We start from the raw sequence: 14,438 nt of genomic DNA, 5'->3' as shown, positions 1-14,438 counted from the left end.
TGTTCAGGGAGTAACGTCAGGGAGACACACAGGGAGACCAGATCACTGTTCAGGGAGACACACAGGGAGACCAGATCACTGTTCAGGGAGACACACAGGGAGACCAGATCACTGTTCAGGGAGACACACAGGGAGACCAGATCACTGTTCTGGGAATACTGGGAGAACACAGGGAGACCAGATCATCTTACAGGGAGACACTCATTAGAGACCAGATCACTGAAGGGAGTAACGCCAGGGAGACAGATCACTGTTCATGGAAAGTAAAGTAGGAAGACCAGATCACTGTTCATGGAGTAACAGACTGAGAACAAGGTCAGACTGAGATCAACTCCTCCTGAGAACTGGGAATACTGGAGAGAAGAGAGGGAGGGACTTCAGCCATTATCTTACAGACACCCTCATTAGAGAGGTAGAAATGAAGAATGAGAGAGAGAGACACTATTAGGTCGGATGGAAAGAAAGTAGGAATGAGAGATTTTATGGAGAGACCAGACTGAGAACAAGGTCAGACTGAGAACAAGGTCAGACTGAGAACAAGGTCAGACTGAGAACAAGGTCAGACTGAGAACAAGATCAGACTGAGAACAAGGTCAGACTGAGAACAAGGTCAGACTGAGAACAAGGTCAGACTGAGAACAAGGTCAGACTGAGAACAAGGTCAGACTGAGAACAAGATCAGACTGAGAACAAGGTCAGACTGAGAACAAGGTCAGACTGAGAACAAGGTCAGACTGAGAACAAGGTCAGACTGCGAACAGGAAGAATGGTATTATAGAGTGAAGGTGAAAGACAGAGAGAGAGAGGAGGAGCTGGAGAGAGACAAAGAGAGGCTGCTCTGCTCAGTCCTCTGCCCCTTTGTGAGAAGTGGTGTAGAGAGGAATGAAGGAGCCTGCAGCAACAGTCACCTCCTGTCCTTTCAGACACTGACTCACAGCCCTGTGGTTCCATCTCAAATACCAGGAGTTGGCTGTTATAGACACACACACACACACAGTCGGAGAGACAGGCACACACATGAATGCAAACTCACACACACAAACACACAGTCACTCACAGACAAAGTGAAAAGACACACCTCTAAATACATGCCCCGCAGTAGACTCTTGAGAGGAGAGAGTCTGTCTGATACCATCTGAATGGAACTACCTCTTTAAATAAACCTTGATGCCTCAGTATGTCTCAGAGACACACTCTTCTCTGAAACGTCCCCTTGTTCAACTACAGATTGATCTTGTAATCTGATTAGCAGCTTTTTCTCCTGTTAAAACGGTCTACGGACAGAGTCAGAGCAATTGAGAACAACTTCCAAACTTAAGACACCAAAAAACATTTAGACCCATGACTGAATTACAAAGGGCTGTTTTGTGCTGTGTTGGAGAGACGTGTTTTTTTTCATTCCTCCCTCTGCAGCTTTGAGGTTTCTACTTCTGTCATGTTTTTGTTGCCCTGAGGGGAACGGAGAATCTGGGAAGGAGAGTACCTGTGTGTGTGTGTGTGTGTGTGTGTGTGTGTGTGTGTGTGTGTGTGTGTGTGTGTGTGTGTGTGTGTGTGTGTGTGTGTGTGTGTGTGTGTGTGTGTGTGTGTGTGTGTGTGTGTGTGTGTGTGTGTGTGTGTGTGTGTGTGTGTGTGAAGACAGACAGGGCTAACATTGTGATAACACCAGAGGACATTCAGAACTCAGCTGCCAGCCAGTATGGGAGACAGGCTTCCAGTAACCTAGCGCTAACAGGGAAATAATATCGGAGATGTTCAAAACATGTTGTTTTGCCACACGTACAGTATGTGCCTACGTAAAAGTCTAACCAAGAACAGTTCAGTTCAACTCAACACAAATATCAGATATCCTAGAAAAACAGTGAAAACTGTTGCCGAGAGGGCTATCAAATGAAATAGAATGAAGAGACATGATTGTCTGCTACGGAAAAATTTAATATTCAAAATGACCCCAATGCTAGTTTGATGAACCCGTGTCATCCCAGGTTGAACTACCAAATCACTTCGGCTCCAGATGCCAGCCTTGTCAAAACACAAAGTGAACGTTGTCCCTTGTATACTGACTTGAAGCCAAGCAATAAGCAACACCATGGTACTCATAACGCCATGGTACTCATAACACCATGGTACTCATAACATCATGGTACTCATAACACTCACAACACCATGGTACTCATAACACTCATAACACCATGGTACTCACAACGCCATGGTACTCACAACACCATGGTACTCATAACACCATGGTACTCAGAACACTCATAACACCATGGTACTCAGAACACCATGGTACTCATAACACCATGGTACTCATAACAACATGGTAGTCATAACACCATGGTAGTCATAACACCATGGTACTCATAACACCATGGTACTCATAACACTCATAACACCATGGTACTCATAACACCATGGTACTCATAACACTCATAACACCCTGGTACTCATAACACTCATAACACCCTGGTACTCACAACACCATGGTACTCATTAACACCCTGGTACTCACAACACCATGGTACTCATAACACCCTGGTACTCATAACACAAGCACCAACAAGTACAGAGCGTCAGCCAGGGACGCACTCTCACAAATCACATTTGAACCTCAGATTTTACCTCAGACTTTCAGCTCCTGTCACTAGTGGTGATCTTTAAGTCTGAAATATTATTGGCGTAATGATTGTGAACATGAAATCAAATAGATATCAGTCTCAATGACTGTAGACAGCGAGAGGAGAGAGAGAGAGAGAGAGAGAGAGAGAGAGAGAGAGAGAGAGAGAGACTACAGCAAACCACCCTGAGGCACAGTCCACCAGCCTCACTGTATCCAACAGAGACACAGCACAGACAGAGGGAGTCTGGGAACACTGTCCTCAGACACAGCATGGTACACTCATAACCACCACAGAGAGAGAGAGAGAGAGAGAGAGAGAGAGAGAGAGAGAGAGAGAGAGAGAGAGAGAGAGAGAGAGAGAGACAGAGAGAGACAGAGAGAGAGAGAGAGAGAGAGAGAGAGAGAGAGAGAGAGAGAGACAGAGAGAGACAGAGAGAGACAGAGAGAGACAGAGAGAGAAAGTTGGGTTGGAAGGAGATTTTACAGAATGAGAGAACAAACAGAGAAGCATTGATGGAGAAAGACAGAAGATGCATTGGCTCAGTTCCCCTCCGAGCTAACCCCACCTTTCCCTGCATGACAAGAAACAGAGAACGAAACCCCACTGCGAACATTTAATCAACATTTAATCAACATGGGTGTAGTATTACCCTGTGTGTTGTCATCACTAAAATCAATGGTGATGGTAGGGTATTACTCAACACAGATTAATGGCAGGGGAACAGTATCGTATCTTGGCCGTCGCAGTAGATGTTTGCTCTGTGCGCCCCACGCTGACTCGCGACTACACACCCAGTCCCAGGGGCCAAGATGTCCAATAGTGATCAAATCAAAGTGTATTTGTCACGTGCGCTGAATACAACAGGTGTAGTAGACCTTACACTGAACTGCTTACTTACAGGCTCTAACCAACAGTGCAATTTTTTAAAGTATTAGGTGAACAATAGGTAAGTAAAGAAATAAAACAGTAAAAAGACAATGAAAAATAACAGTAGAGAGGCTATATACAGTAGAGAGGCTATATACAGTAGAGAGGTTATATACAGTAGAGAGGCTATATACAGTAGAGAGGTTATATACAGTAGAGAGGCTATATACAGTAGAGAGGTTATATACAGTAGAGAGGCTATATACAGTAGAGAGGTTATATACAGTAGAGAGGTTATATACAGTAGAGAGGCTATATACAGTAGAGAGGTTATATACAGTAGATAGGCTATATACGGTAGAGAGGTTATATACGGTAGAGAGGCTATATACAGTAGAGAGGCTATATACAGTAGAGAGGCTATATACAGTAGAGAGGTTATATACAGTAGAGAGGCTATATACAGTAGAGAGGTTATATACAGTAGAGAGGCTATATACAGTAGAGAGGTTATATACGGTAGAGAGGCTATATACAGTAGAGAGGTTATATACAGTAGAGAGGCTATATACAGTAGAGAGGCTATATACAGTAGAGAGGCTATATACAGTAGAGAGGTTATATACAGTAGAGAGGCTATATACAGTAGAGAGGCTATATACAGTAGAGAGACTATATACAGTAGAGAGACTATATACAGTAGAGAGGCTATATACAGTAGAGGCTATATACAGTAGAGAGGCTATATACAGTAGAGAGGCTATATACAGTAGAGAGGCTATATACAGTAGAGAGGCTATATACAATAGAGAGGCTATATACAGTAGAGAGGCTATATACAGTAGAGAGGCTATATACAGGCACCGGTTAGTCGGGCTGATTGAGATATTATGTACATGTAGATATGGTTAAAGTGACTATGCTTATGAGATAAACAGAGAGTAGCAGCAGCGTAAAAGAGGGGTTGGGGGGGGGCACACAATGTAAATAGTCCGGGTAGCCATTTGATTACCTGTTCAGGAGTCTTATGGCTTTGGGGTAAAAATCTGTTGAGAAGCCATTTTGTCCTAGACTTGGCGCTCCGGTACCACTTGCCAGGCGGTAGTAGAGAGAACAGTTTATGACTGGGGTGGCTGGGGTCTTTGACAATTTTTAGGGCCTTCCTCTGACACCGCCTGGTATAGAGGTGCTGGATGGCAGGAAGCTTGGCCCAAGTGATGTACTGGGCCGTACGCACTACCCTCTGTAGTGCCTGGCGGTCGGAGGCCGAGCAGTTGCCATACCAGGCAGTGATGCAACCATACTCTCGATATTGCAACTGTAGAACCTTGTTAGTTTCCTGAGGGGGAATAGGCTTTGTCGTGCCCTCTTCACGACTGTCTTGAAGTGTTTGGACCATGATAGTTTGTTGGTGATGTGGACACCAAAGAACTTGAAGCTCTCAACCTGCTCCACTGCAGCCCAGTCGATGAAAATGGGGGCGTGCTCGGTCCTCCTTTTCCTGTAGTCCACATTCATCTCCTTAGTCTTGGTTATGTTGAGGGAGAGGTTGTTGTCCTGGCAGCACACGGCCAGGTCTCTGACCTCCTCCCTATAGGCTGTCTCATCATTGTCGGTGATCAGGCCTACCACTGTTGTGTCGTCTGCAAACTTAATAATGGTGTTGGAGTCGTGCCTGGCCATGCAGTCATGAGTGAACAGGGAGTACAGGAGGGGACTGAGCACGCACCCCTGGGGGGCTCCAGTGTTGAGGATCAGTGTGGCAAATGTGTTGCTACCTACCCTCACCACCTGGGGGCAGCCCGTCAGGAAGTCAAGGATCCAGTTGCAGAGGGAGGTGTTTAGTCCCAGGATCCTTAGCTCAGTGATGAGCTTTAAGGGTACTATGGTGTTGAACGCTGAGCTGTAGTCAATGAATAGCATTCTCAGTGTTGAGTGCAATAGAGATTGCATCATCTGTGGATCTGTTTGGGCGGTATGCAAATTGGAGTGAGTCTAGGGTTTCTGGAATAATGGTGTTGATGTGAGCCATTAGCAGCGCCCACAGCACCGGCATGGTCGGGATATAATGGAACCAGCTGCCAGAAATCTCAATAAATTAGGATTACTTTACAACAATCGGTCACGTAGTCAACTGTATCAGGCTTACATACAATTGACTTACAAGGTAGGCTACTGAGGATTGAGAGATATAGCCTTTTAAAATAAGTCTGGCCTGTTGTGTTACATAAAGTTAAACATCATCTGCTGTCACGATGACAAATTAAAATGTCTCTCTAGAAATATCAGATCTATTAAGACTACCACCTGTATCATTACCACACCATTAAGACTACCTATCATTACCACACCATTAAGACTACCTATCATTACCACACCATTAAGACTACCACCTGTATCATTACCACACCATTAAGACTACCTATCATTACCACACCATTAAGACTACCTATCATTACTACACCATTAAGACTACCAACTGTATCATTACCACACCATTAAGACTACCACCTGTATCATTACCACACCATTAAGACTACCACCTGTATCATTACCACACCATTAAGACTACCTATCATTACCACACCAATAAGACTACCACCTGTATCATTAAACACACCATTAAGACTACCACCTGTATCATTACCACACCATTAAGACTACCACCTGTATCATTACCACACCATTAAGACTACCACCTGTATCATTACCACACCATTAAGACTACCTATCATTACCACACCAATAAGACTACCACCTGTATCATTAAACACACCATTAAGACTACCACCTGTATCATTACCACACCATTAAGACTACCACCTGTATCATTACCACACCATTAAGACTACCACCTGTATCATTACCACACCAATAAGACTACCACCTGTATCATTACCACACCATTAAGACTACCTATCATTACCACACCAATAAGACTACCACCTGTATCATTACCACACCAATAAGACTACCACCTGTATCATTACCACACCATTAAGACTACCACCTGTATCATTACCACACCATTAAGACTACCACCTGTATCATTACCACACCAATAAGACTACCTATCATTACCACACCATTAAGAGTACCTATCATTACCACACCATTAAGACTACCTATCATTACCACACCATTAAGACTACCACCTGTATCATTACCACACCATTAAGACTACCACCTGTATCATTACCACACCATTAAGACTACCTATCATTACCACACCATTAAGACTACCACCTGTATCATTACCACACCATTAAGACTACCTATCATTACCACACCATTAAGACTACCACCTGTATCATTACCACACCATTAAGACTACCTATCATTACCACACCATTAAGACTACCACCTGTATCATTACCACACCATTAAGACTACCTATCATTACCACACCATTAAGACTACCACCTGTATCATTACCACACCATTAAGACTTAATTGAGGAAAATAAGAAATTCCTTTTTGATACTGTGGCAAAGCTAACTAAAAAGCAGCATTCCCCAAGAGAGGATGACTTGCACTTTAGCAGTGATAAATTCATGAACTTCTTTGAGGAAAAGATTATGATTATTAGAAAGCAAATTACGGACTCCTCTTTAAACCTGCGTATTCCTCCAAACCTCAGTTGTCCTGAGTCTGCACAACTCTGCCAGGACCTAGGATCAAGAGAGACGCTCAAGTGTTTTAGTACTATATCTCTTGACACAATGATGAAAATAATCATGGCCTCTAAACCTTCAAGCTGTATACTGGACCCTATTCCAACTAAACTACTGAAAGAGCTGCTTCCTGTGCTTGGCCCTCCTATGTTGAACATAATAAACGGCTCTCTATCCACTGGATGTGTACCAAACTCACTAAAAGTGGCAGTAATAAAGCCTCTCTTGAAAAAGCCAAACCTTGACCCAGAAAATATAAAAACTATCGGCCTATATCGAATCTTCCATTCCTCTCAAAGATTTTAGAGAAGGCTGTTGCGCAGCAACTCACTGCCTTCCTGAAGACAAACAATGTATACGAAATGCTTCAGTCTGGTTTTAGACCCCATCATAGCACTGAGACGGCACTTGTGAAGGTGGTAAATGACATTTTGATGGCATCGGACCGAGGCTCTGCATCTGTCCTCGTGCTCCTAGACCTTAGTGCTGCTTTTGATACCATCGATCACCACATTCTTTTGGAGAGATTGGAAACCCAAATTGGTCTACACGGACATGTTCTGGCCTGGTTTAGGTCTTATCTGTCGGAAAGATATCAGTTTGTCTCTGTGAATGGTTTGTCCTCTGACAAATCAACTGTACATTTCGGTGTTCCTCAAGGTTCTGTTTTAGGACCACTATTGTTTTCACTATATATTTTACCTCTTGGGGATGTTATTCGAAAACATAATGTAAACTTTCACTGCTATGCGGATGACACACAGCTGTACATTTCAATGAAACATGGTGAAGCACCAAAATTGCCCTCGCTAGAAGCATGTGTTTCAGACATAAGGAAGTGGATGGCTGCAAACTTTCTACTATTAAACTCGGACAAAACAGAGATGCTTGTTCTAGGTCCCAAGAAACAAAGAGATCTTCTGTTGAATCTGACAATTAATCTTAATGGTTGTACAGTCGTCTCAAATAAAACTGTGAAGGACCTCGGCGTTACTCTGGACCCTGATCTCTCTTTTGAAGAACATATCAAGACCATTTCGAGGACAGCTTTTTTCCATCTACGTAACATTGCAAAAATCAGAAACTTTCTGTCCAAAAATGATGCAGAAAAATTAATCCATGCTTTTGTCACTTCTAGGTTAGACTACTGCAATGCTCTATTTTCCGGCTACCCGGATAAAGCACTAAATAAACTTCAGTTAGTGCTAAATACGGCTGCTAGAATCCTGACTAGAACCAAAAAATTTGATCATATTACTCCAGTGCTAGCCTCTCTACACTGGCTTCCTGTCAAAGCAAGGGCTGATTTCAAGGTTTTACTGCTAACCTACAAAGCATTACATGGGCTTGCTCCTACCTACCTCTCTGATTTGGTCCTGCCGTACATACCTATACGTACGCTACGGTCACAAGACGCAGGCCTCCTAATTGTCCCTAGAATTTCTAAGCAAACAGCTGGAGGCAGGGCTTTCTCCTATAGAGCTCCATTTTTATGGAACGGTCTGCCTACCCATGTCAGAGACGCAAACTCGGTCTCAACCTTTAAGTCTTTACTGAAGACTCATCTCTTCAGTGGGTCATATGATTGAGTGTAGTCTGGCCCAGGAGTGGGAAGGTGAACGGAAAGGCTCTGGAGCAACGAACCGCCCTTGCTGTCTCTGCCTGGCCGGTTCCCCTTTTTCCACTGGGATTCTCTGCCTCTAACCCTGTTACGGGGGCTGAGTCACTGGCTTGCTGGGGCTCTCTCGTGCCGTCCCTGGGGGGGATGCGTCACCTGGGTGGGTTGATTCACTGTTGTGGTCGGCCTGTCTGGGTTCCCCCCACCCCTTGGGTTGTACCGTGTCGGAGATCTTTGTGGGCTATACTCGGCCTTGTCTCAGGATGGTAAGTTGGTGGTTGAAGATTTCCCTCTAGTGGTGTGGGGGCTGTGCTTTGGCAAAGTGGGTGGGGTTATATCCTTCCTGTTTGGCCCTGTCCGGGGTGTCCTCGGATGGGGCCACAGTGTCTCCTGACCCCTCCTGTCTCAGCCTCCAGTATTTATGCTGCAGTAGTTTATGTGTCGGGGGGCTAGGGTCAGTTTGTTTATCTGGAGTACTTCTCCTGTCCTATTCGGTGTCCTGTGTAAATCTAAGTGTGCGTTCTCTAATTCTCTCCTTCTCTCTTTCTTTCTCTCTCTCGGAGGACCTGAGCCCTAGAACCATGCCCCAGGACTACCTGACATGATGACTCCTTGCTGTCCCCAGTCCACCTGGCCATGCTGCTGCTCCAGTTTCAACTGGCCTGGGCCCTAGGACCATGTCCCAGGACTACCTGACATGAGGACTCCTTGCTGTCCCCAGTCCACCTGGCCATGCTCCTGCTCCAGTTTCAACTGTTCTGCCTTACTATTATTCAACCATGCTGGTCATTTATGAACATTTGAACATCTTGGCCACGTTCTGTTATAATCTCCACCTGGCACAGCCAGAAGAGGACTGGCCACCCCACATATGCTCTCTCTAATTCTCTCTTTCTTTCTCTCTCTCGGAGGACCTGAGCCCTAGGACCGTGCCCCAGGACTACCTGACATGATGGCTCCTTGCTGTCCCCAGTCCATCTGACTGTGCTGCTGCTCCAGTTTCAACTGTTCTGCCTTATTATTATTTGACCATGCTGGTCATTTATGAACATTTGAACATCTTGGTCATGTTCTGTTATAATCTCTACCCGGCACAGCCAGAAGAGGACTGGCCACCCCACATAGCCCGGTTCCTCTCTAGGTTTCTTCCTAGGTTTTGGCCTTTCTAGGGAGTTTTTCCTAGCCACCGTGCTTTTACACCTGCATTGTTTGCTGTTTGGGGTTTTAGGCTGGGTTTCTGTACAGCACTTTGAGATATCAGCTGATGTACGAAGGGCTATATAAATAAATTTGATTTGATTTGATTTGAAGACTACCTATTATTACCACACCATTAAGACTACCACCTGTATCATTACCACACCATTAAGACTACCTATTATTACCACACCATTAAGACTACCACCTGTATCATTACCACACCAATAAGACTACCTATCATTACCACACCATTAAGAGTACCTATTATTACCACACCATTAAGACTACCACCTGTATCATTACCACACCATTAAGACTACCTATTATTACCACACCATTAAGACTACCACCTGTATCATTACCACACCAATAAGACTACCTATCATTACCACACCATTAAGAGTACCTATCATTACCACACCATTAAGACTACCTATCATTACCACACCATTAAGACTACCTATTATTACCACACCAATAAGACTTAAGTGACTTCCTTTCAAACTGCCCACATTCTTAGTTCAACCTATTGACAGGTGATTGAAATCAAACCTCAGGTTCAACTGCAAACCATACCACTCCTCACCAGTAGGGGTCCTATACCAACCTAAGTGACCTGCCACACCTTGGGAATTTAACCACTGAGGCGCTGCCACTTAATAGCTGCTACTCATTGTGTTTCAATCTGGACATGGGACAAGAAAGTTGTCACAGGGGACCTACAGTACGTGTGTGCGCTCCATGTCTTCGACCTCCGTTTTACTGGTTCTGTAACACAGTGTCTTCTAAATGGCACCCTAGTCCCTATATAGTGCACTACTTTATACTACAGTCCTATTCCCTGTATAGTGCACTACTTTTGACCAGAGCCCTATATAGTGCACTACGTTTGAACAGAGCCCATAGGGAATAGGGTGCCATTATGCGAATCAAACAGTGTTGGCCCAATACTGCGGCTAAAGGGCTAGCAGGATGTGTACAGTAAGATTGACTTCCATTGTCCATTGTTACAGGGACTGCCTGTCTGGACTGACTGTGGCAGATTGGCTGGGCTTCCATGAAGAGGAGGGGAAATACCCAGCCCCAAGAACACACAGTTGGAGGTAAAAATAAAACACAAAGCAGTAGAAGTGAAGCTTCCAGGGATACTTTTCCCACCACAACAAGTTCCTCGTGAAAAAACAAGACAGGTCAGCTAAGGTAGAGATGGAGACTAGGTCAAAGGCCCAATGACCAAGTAGGGCTAGACTTGCCTATATTAGCCAAGCTATATTAGCCTAGCTATATTAGCCTAGCTATATTAGCCTAGCTATATTAGCCAAGCTATATTAGCCTAGCTATATTAGCCTAGCTATATTATCCAAGCTATATTAGCCAAGCTATATTAGCCTAGCTATATTAGCCTAGCGATATTAGCCAAGCGATATTGGCCAAGCTATATTAGCCAAGCTATATTAGCCAAGCTAATCTAAAATGCACATTTATGAATGGCTGAAGTCAATGGTAAGAGTGTGCCATTTCCAGTTATTGCTTATCCCTTCAAACGTGTCCCTTCCTAAACAAGTAGTCTGATTAATCCAAACCCAACAGTTTTTCCCCGCCCTGTTCCCAACTGGATGTGATGAATTGGAGTTGCTCTATCATTAAGCTGCTTGATCCCACCCCCCCTCCTTTTAGTCTCAATCTGCAGCAGGAGCAGGTGTTGCAGGTTACCAGACCCAGTTGATCTCTTCCAGATCAGTTCCGTCCTTGACACTAGCCTCACCTGTGACCCGGGGGAAAGTGTACTACCTAGAAGTCAAGATCTCTTTACCAAGAAAGCAGTAGTAGGTTACTACACACATACAAGGAGGAGGCTACATGGATGAAGCTTAATGGATGATGTTAATGGATGAGGCTTAATGGATGATGCTTAATGGATGAGGCTACATGGATGAGGCTTAATGGATGATGCTATGTGGATGCTTAATAGATGATTTTTAATAGATGATTCTACATGGATGAGGCTTAATAGATGAGGCTACATGGATGAGGCTTAATGGATGATTCTACATGGATTAGGCTTAATTGATGAGGCTTAATGGATGAAGCTTAATGGATGATGCTTAATGGATGAGGCTACATGGATGAGGCTTAATGGATGATGCTTAAGGGATGATGCTTAATGGATGAGGCTACATGGATGAGGCTATGTGGGTGAGGCTTAATGGATGATACTATGTGGATGCTTAATAGATGATTCTTAATAGATGATGCTACATGGATGAGGCTTAATGGATTATGCTACATGGATGAGGCTTACTAGATGAGGCTACATGGATGAGGCTTAATGGATGATTCTACATGGATTAGGCTACATGGATGAGGCTTAATGGATGATTCTACATGGATTAGGCTTAATGGATGATTCTACATGGATGAGGCTTAATGGATGATGCTTAATGGATGATTCTACATGGATGATGCTTCTTGGCACAATTCGCTTCCATCTAATTTCTGTATCAGTTCTGATGAGAGGAAAGAGGGGAGAAAGCAAATGTTCTGTAATCTATAGAAACACACCCACTGTGTCCAGGACTGCTGTTGGGGCTGGGAGGTGTCGTGAGAACAATCTGCCTCGAGCCCATTAGCCTATCAATTAATCACGTGGCTGCGTGCTCCTCTGAAGACAGACAGGACCCCTGTCGGTCTACACCTCGTGGTCCTTTGTGTTGTGCCTTTCCATCCCTCTGTAGCAACCTTGTTGGTTGTATGTTGAATCGATACACATTCGCATGAAACAATATTTGGCACATAACCACTCCATGGAACTCAGCTAAAGTGAAAATATTTGGTCAAAACAAGGAAAAACGAACAAGGACACTGAAAGCAATTGATATGATAATACATTTGACAATTAAACAACACCCTTTTTTCCTCAAATACAAATGCTACACCGGTCAAGGTGATAGCATGCTACTGTATCGATACATACCAGTAACGTACATTGTTACAAGCCTGCTCGTTTTCGTCTAAAAACAATGCACAATTTCTTACAACAAAGTGCAAGAGTAGTATAACAATGACTTAAAGTAGGATAAACCAAAAATCCGTACCTTTCCCGTTTTTGTCCATGTCGCCGAGATAACTCCTGGGTGTGTACTTCTCCTGTGTTCTTCCCCGTGACAATAGAAAAGCACGTACGCGCCTCTCCTCCAAGCGCTCCTTGCTTCCTTTCGGTGTGTGATGGGACAGACGCCGATTCTAGCTGTCAAGAAACACAGGGGACCAGATGGACACAGATAATAGCCAATCGCAGTCGTAGCTTACATGGGCTTGCCCAATCACAGCGAATAATAGAAGGGGTCTTTGGTCATTTATTTTAAAATATCTATACTATTTAGTGCCTTTGAGAACTATCAGCATCAACTATCAGCATCAAGGTACAGTAGTAATATAGAATGGAGTTATTCTCAACCTACTGTCTGCTTTACTCGGCAGGCCATTTGAAACCATTATGAATCAAATGACAAAAATGATTCATAGAATGATTCACTCCCTCTCATCAGCACCTGTTTCAACATAATGTATTCATTCCGTAGGAAAATGATTCAGTAGCAAGACTCTCCGTCCCGGACAGATGTGTACCAGAGCAACAAATGAGAAAACTTGAGATCAAATGAAATATTTATTTACAAGACCTACTTCTAATGTCCTGTTCTAAATCAGTTTTGAGACAGACTAAACGGGTATCAACCAATAAGGATGTTGTATCCTTGTCTGTCTGGAACGACTAGTTTCCTCACACCACACTGAAGAGTAGACTATCACGTAAAAACGTAGCTACTCTCAATTGATACTGCTGTGACACATTCGTTTGTCTGAGAACAACACAAAATAGATTTCAGTGACAGCTCAGACAACCATCCAAACAGTCAGCATTCTGGCATTCCAATGCAGCCGTTTTTAACTCAATATCAAATCATTTATGGTTAACAATTAAGTACCTTAATGTGATTATTTATTATTTAGCAATAATTATTTAGCAATAATTTAGCTAGGACTGTCTGGGAGTGGTCTAAGTAGGTAGGGGAACACTGATAAGAAGTTTGGAACTCTCTTTCTTAATGGTCTATTATCTAATTTAATCGTCTGATGACATCACCAGGGAGGCCAAAATTCCATCCCATCAAAACAGGCAGACATTTCAGATGGACTTTTCAAACAGCTGTTACACTAAAAGGGCATGATCATCATTTCCACAATTCCACACATTTATTCCAACCTCATAGTATGAACATATATATAAAGAACAGGAAAATCACTTTTTTTGACTGCACTTGCACTGGGCCTTTAAGTTACCATAAAAAACACAGAACATGTCAAAAGAAATGGTATTGAATGAAACATTTATTTAAAGATGGACATCAGTATTTCTTGCAAACCAGTGAAGTAAAATAAGAAAACAACTCAACAAAAGGC

At 43.5% G+C, this 14,438-nt stretch overlaps 2 protein-coding genes across 2 annotated transcripts in view; both read right to left on the bottom strand.

Moving 5' to 3' along the window:
* LOC124014469 (actin filament-associated protein 1-like) overlaps window positions 1-13,194 on the bottom strand; it is a 133,599-nt gene extending 120,405 nt beyond the window's left edge. The window contains exon 1 of the mRNA XM_046329517.1: window positions 13,073-13,194. Coding sequence (XP_046185473.1) covers window positions 13,073-13,091 — 19 coding nt within the window. The 5' untranslated portion in view covers window positions 13,092-13,194. The remainder of the gene's footprint in view (window positions 1-13,072) is intronic.
* The window catches only part of LOC124014474 (tripartite motif-containing protein 14-like), a 435,501-nt gene that overhangs the window by 291,401 nt on the left and 129,662 nt on the right, over window positions 1-14,438 (bottom strand). The window lies entirely within an intron of this gene.

Source organism: Oncorhynchus gorbuscha, linkage group LG25 (genome assembly GCF_021184085.1).
Source record: "Oncorhynchus gorbuscha isolate QuinsamMale2020 ecotype Even-year linkage group LG25, OgorEven_v1.0, whole genome shotgun sequence".
Lineage (NCBI taxonomy): Eukaryota > Metazoa > Chordata > Actinopteri > Salmoniformes > Salmonidae > Oncorhynchus > Oncorhynchus gorbuscha.
The sequence above is the reverse complement of the archived record's forward strand: the minus strand, read 5'-3'. Positions and strand labels throughout refer to the sequence as shown.